Here is a 6,006-nt window from a genome sequence, read left to right as displayed (position 1 = left end):
CATTAAAACTGAAGTTGCATCAAATGCGTTTTGTTTTAATAGTGTCATTCAATTATTTTCAGTATTCATCAACACAGCACTGAGGAGAGAAAAGGGGATCTTCCCAAAGATAACAATGGCCATAAAATACATACTGAAACACCAAAGGAGCAAGAGATTCATTGTTTCAGTAGTACAGATATACAGGTTTTCTCTGAGTTTAAAAAAATAAGGAAATGTAGAAAAAAAACCCTTCATTTAATGCTACTTGAGTTTGCTTTCATCAATAAACTAAACCATTAGGAAATACAAAGTCAAGGTTTTTTAAAGGATTATAAGGCTACAAAGTTAAGTGTTCTCGGGTTAGCAAATGCCCAAATGAATGTTGCCCCTAGCAACCTTAATTCAATGCTCTTGTGCATTTACATGATGCTGCACTCTTTAATTACATGCTCCCATATGCATGTTATACTTTCCAGCAAGGACCCTTGCTTTATTCAGTACACAGGTTTTTCTGCCCTGGGGCTGTGTCTTGAAATAGGGGCTATTGTCTGTGGGGTCCATGCATCATTTATTTGGGGAGGACATAGGAAGCTGGGAGGGGAAGATGGATGTCGGGGGAAGACCCCATGAGTAGGACATGGAGTAGTGCACGACAGAGACCCCGCTCCCCCTGCCAGAGATGCACGTGCTGGCAGCCAGGGTGAGCGAGCATCTGGAAGCTGCTCTAACCCTGATGTGCTGCCAGGGGTCTCCCCCACCCCCCGGGTGTTTTAAACTGCCCCAGGGCAGCAGATGGGACCAGAGGATGCGTAGGGAGAGCACAGGGAGCAGCATAGAGCCCAAGGGACCACACAGGTGGCAGGAGGTCAGAGGATTGCATGGGGCAGCAGCACCCGGAGCCATTGCCAGAGTGGGTGTGCCCCAAGGTAAGTGTGGCACCCCCACACACACCCTCTTGTGCACTCCCTCCAGAGTCTGCACCCTCTCCCCCCACCCTGCCTCCAAACTCCCTCCCAGAGCCTATATCCAGAGCCATAGGCCACCCCAGACCGCATGTTTTGAGTAAACCCATGGCGGCTGCCTCAACTGTCCTATGAGGGAGAACCTGGGGGCAGAAGCAAGGTGCAGGGTGGCAGCAGGGGTCAGCCTCCAACATGCCTCCTATGTCAGGCACTGGGCCAGCAAGGAACAGGATGTGAGTTCTGCCACAGCCACAAAACCCATATCCCCACAGTGGCATAAAACTTTGCAAAACTTTTAAGGATAACGCATCTGCATGTGATTATGCCCAGTCCCCCAGAGCAATACAGTGTGTTTTAATGAGTCCATCTGTGCTTGACTTAATGATCATAGCACAAAGATGCTTTTCCAAAATGACGCTATGCCAGCCATAAATACGCTTCCCGCCTGTTTTTGGAAATCAAGACAGACAGACAGACAGACATCTCTCAGCAGGTAAGAGTAAAAGTTATTTCCATTGCCATAGAAATGAAATCTCCCCTTTATTAGTTGCACCAGGAAATCAGTCTTTTCAGATCACCTTGCCCAAGGAGGAGTCAACTTGTTGATTATTTGAATCTAAAATGCAGCCATGTCTGTTTCAGGATAAAATTATATTCTTGAAGGGACACTGCTCTCTGGTGAGGACACTAGAGGGTGCGTGAAGAGAAAGGAGATTGTGCTGGGTGTTTCGCACTTCTCCTGTCTCATAGCCAATCCCGTGGTGACTTTGGAGTGGATGATTGCAATGTTCTCTACCCTGAGTAGGGCCCTACCAAATCTATGGCCATGAAAAATGTGTCATGAACCATGAAGTCGGCTGCCCTCCCATGAAATCTGGTCTTTTGTGGGCTTTCGCCCTGTACTACACTGATTTCACAGAGGAGATCAGTGTTTCTCAAATGGGGGGTCCTGAGCAAAAATGGAGTTGAATGAGGGTTGCAACGTTATTTTAGGGGGGAGGTTACGGTATTGCCATCCTTCTGTGCTGCCTCCCGAGTTGGGTGGCCAGACAGTGGCCACAGTTGGCCGGGTACCCAGCTTTGAAGGCAGCTCCCCACTAGCAGCAGCACAGAAGTAAGGTTGCAAGATCATGCTAGGGTTCGAAGAGCCGGGGGTGGACTAGGGAACCTCTTCAAGCCCTAAATTTCAGGATGCTATGACAAGGTGTGCAGCTGCTTGCATGTTTTCCTGGACTCAGGCAAGAACGCTCAGTTCCTTGCAAAATCATTATCTTAGATGCATCTGATGAAAGAAGTCGAGTCCTTCTTCCTTTGTACCTACTGTAGATCTGTACATTAAGCAAGCTGCCTTTGACATTGAATGAGCCTTTTAGGGTTATCTATGATATATTCTGAAGAGTTTGTTTGTGGATTTGTTTGTGCAAAATAAAGTCATACTTTGCAATTACCTACAGAAACCAAATTTTGCATAAACAATCTTGTCACTTAAATTAGCTGAATGCACTGCCTTTTACACTGGAATATACTGGGGGAAAGGTTTGACTCAGTGTTTCTCAGAGTGATCCACAGACCCACTCTGAGAAAGCTGCTACTGGGCTGCTCCGGTCTGTTTACTCATTGGCTCCACAGCCTTGCAGCTCCCATTGGCTGCGATTTGCTGTTTGCAGCCAACGGGAGCCACAGGAAGCAGCATGGGTCCACGGACCACTTTGAGAAACACTGGCTTAAATAATTATTTTTGGTTTTCATTGAAAAAAAAAGTCATGACTATTGTGATTAAAGTTCATAAAATATTTGCTAACAAAATGAAATTCAGCTCTCATGTTAGTGCAAAGAAAATTTTTAATGTTACAAATCACAAAATAATCCAAATTAGTTACAGAAAGAGTAATGGAAGCTTTACAAGTTTCTGATTCAAATTTACTAAGTATGGTGATTATTCAGTAAAATGAATAATGTTGGAAGTTGAAATCTTACAAATTTAAAACTGTTCTTTTACTTCCCTTTTGCAAGCCCATTAATAAAAAAAACTCTTATATGCATTTCATTTCTTGAACTTTCTTGAACTTTCCTATAAGTGTAATCTATTTAAAATAACTTTGCCTGGTCAACAACAGGCCTCACTTGCTAGTTTGTAATATTTCCCTGAATACTGACTGACTGACAGATTCTATTTGGCCAAAACCAAAAAGTATGTAAAGAAATAATTGACAGCTGTGCGTACACACACAGGCTGTGCCTACTTAAAATCAGGAATAAGGGATCTTCCGGAAAAGGGTTTATTTTCCGAAAGGTACTGGTCTAGACTGGCGCTTTTCTCCAGCAAAGCCCTGAGCCGGAGGCAGCCATGTTCACGCAAATGCCGTGGGGAAAATTTAAATCCCCGGGGCATTTGCAATTCCGACTGGTCTCATTAGCATCCCTTTTCTGGAAAAGGGTGCCAATGTAGACACAGCCACAGAGACATAAATACATACCTCTACTTTCTTGATCTTTGGCCATTGAAAATATACCACGCTGATTAGACTAGACATTCTCTTCCTTTTACCTTGAAAGTGTGTTATTAATGAAAACCAAGTCGTTCCCTTCGTTTCACAAACTGGATTGTGCAACATGAGCAAAATACAATTAACAGCTATGTGATTTGGTGATCACTATCATGAGGAAAGAACTACTTTGAGGATATTGACATATGATGAAATAGGTTTCTTATGTTAAAAGGTAAATTTATTGAATTTTTTCCTTATCATTATAAATACATGCTTCTAAAAATATGTTCACTCTTGTTTATTTTCTCTGAAATAGCTACCCCTGCCTACATGCTTTTAGTCTGATCATCACATATATACATGTGGTAATTTTTCAGGAGCCGAAGATCAAGAAGCTACAGGATTTAGTCAGAAGGTTGCATGGCTGAAGTGTCCAGATGAGGTAAATTTAGAAGCTCAGGTTTTGAATCACTTTCTCAATGAATAAATGTGCATACTGTACATCTACCCAGTAGCCGCTGATTAAAAATCATGTAGATGTATTTTGCGGGGGGGAAATTCATACCCAATTACCAGAGAGTGTGAAGCACAATGTGTGTTTCTCCTATCCAGGTATAAGGGAGATCTATGGATCCTACAACTCTCTATGGTCACAGTCCCTCAAACTTGGTCATATTCATTCATTTTATTCACATGAGGCTTTCCACTGAGTCTGTAAGATAATACTGATGAGCAAAATTAAAATATCAGCTCAACTGGAGCCAAAATGTGTAAATCAGAGTAAATGGAGGGTAATGCACTTTTCTGGAGACAAAGAATTTTTTTTTCCTGTGGGAGTTCTGGGAATTTTTCTGGCTAGCTGCTCCAGACTCCAAGGGTCTCTACACTTCCAACCACAGCCCCGTATATTAGCACACACCTTTCTAAAAACTAATGCCTTTCTTTATGGTTGCTCCCACAGCTAGTGCCCAAGGTGGAGTGAATGGCGAGAGGAAATTGTACGGCAGTGACTGAGTTCATTCTCACAGGACTGACAGATCGTCTGGAGCTACAAGTCCCCCTCTTTGTGGTGTTCCTCGTCATCTATGGTACCACCCTGGTGTGGAATCTGGGGATGATGGTTTTAATCAGGCTCGACACCCGACTTCACACCCCCATGTACTTCTTTCTCAATAATTTGTCTCTTGTGGATGCCTGTTACTCCACAGTCATCACTCCCAACATGCTCATGAACTTCTTAGCACAGAGGAAAGCGATTTCCTACACTGGCTGCATCATCCAATATTTTAGCTTCATATTGCTTGTCATCTCTGAGTGCCTCCTGCTGGCCGTAATGGCGTATGACCGTTATGTAGCCATCTGTAACCCGCTGCTGTATATGGTCATCATGTCACCAAAGTGCTGCCTTCTGCTGGTGGCTGGTTCCTATCTATGGGCCTTCTTGAACTCTGTGGTACACACCAGCGGTTTGCTACTCTTATCCTATTGTGACTCCAATATTCTGAATCATTTTTTCTGTGATATCAACCCACTTCTGAAGATCTCGTCCTCTGGCACCTACCTCAACCAGCTACTTGTTTTCGCCTTTGGCAGTCTGATTGAGGTGATGAGCGTGGTGACCATCCTCGTCTCATACATCTTGATTATCACAACCGTGCTGCGGATCCGCTCCGCCAAGGGCAGGCGCAAGGCCTTCTCCACCTGTGCCTCCCACCTGACGGCCGTCACCATGTTCCATGGGACCCTTCTCTTCATGTATTTCCGACCCTCTTCCAGCTACTCACTGGACACAGACAAAATGGCCTCCGTGTTCTACACGGTGGTGATCCCCATGCTGAACCCTCTCATCTACAGTTTGAGGAACAAGGACGTGAAGGATGCTCTGAGGAGAGCGATAGAGACAAAATTCTAGGCCCGGTTTTCACAAAAGGGTGCCGCAATTGGACAACTAAATCCTTCAACGGCTCCTCTGCACACATAGGCCCAAATTCAGAAGGCCTTTAGCACGTGTCAAAGTGTGTCTCCCTTTAACTTCAAATGGACTTAAGCACGTGTTTCCAGTTAAGTGTGTATTGAAGTGCTGCCTTGAACAGAGAGGCTTTCCTGAATAGAGGTTTCATGTGCTCCCCTCAGGAATGAAGAGCCTGAAAATGTCTGTGGAATCATGGCCAAGCCACTAGGCCAGCTGCCTTTCCAAAAGGCCCACAACACCCAGTCATGCTTTTTCGACTAAACTAACCAAAGAAGTTCATTTCTGAGACTTGCAGAAAGAAAATGACTTCTACATTTTGAAAATGTTTAGTGAGCAATATTTGCTGTGTTTTGACCAGTTCTGATCACTGACCATGAAACTTCAACATCATCCTTTAGCCAGCCTTGCCAGCATTAGTGCACAGCACTGTCTACAGACTTTTTGGCTATGTCATCAAAAAGTAAATGAAGAGAACCCTGAGTTCTCAAAGCTAGTGTATACAAGAAATTTGTTCAAGAATATCTTGTTGGGGCAGGGAGGAGGGTCAACACGATACATTTAATAGGCAGCTGGTTACAAGCAAACAAAGGAAATACTTCTT

General features: G+C 44.0%; 1 protein-coding gene across 1 annotated transcript; it reads left to right on the top strand.

Annotated features, from left to right (window-relative positions):
- The first annotated feature begins 4,397 nt into the window (after positions 1 to 4,397).
- Positions 4,398 to 5,345, top strand: LOC102462740 (olfactory receptor-like protein COR4). Its single transcript, XM_014570398.3, has one exon. The coding sequence runs from the start codon at positions 4,416 to 4,418 to the stop codon at positions 5,343 to 5,345; it is 930 nt and encodes a 309-aa protein (XP_014425884.3). The 5' UTR covers positions 4,398 to 4,415.
- Positions 5,346 to 6,006: the final 661 nt, after the last annotated feature.

Source organism: Pelodiscus sinensis, chromosome 5 (assembly GCF_052426305.1).
Source record: "Pelodiscus sinensis isolate ZL-2025 chromosome 5, ASM5242630v1, whole genome shotgun sequence".
Classification (NCBI taxonomy): Eukaryota; Metazoa; Chordata; order Testudines; family Trionychidae; genus Pelodiscus; species Pelodiscus sinensis.
The sequence above is the reverse complement of the archived record's forward strand: the minus strand, read 5'-3'. Positions and strand labels throughout refer to the sequence as shown.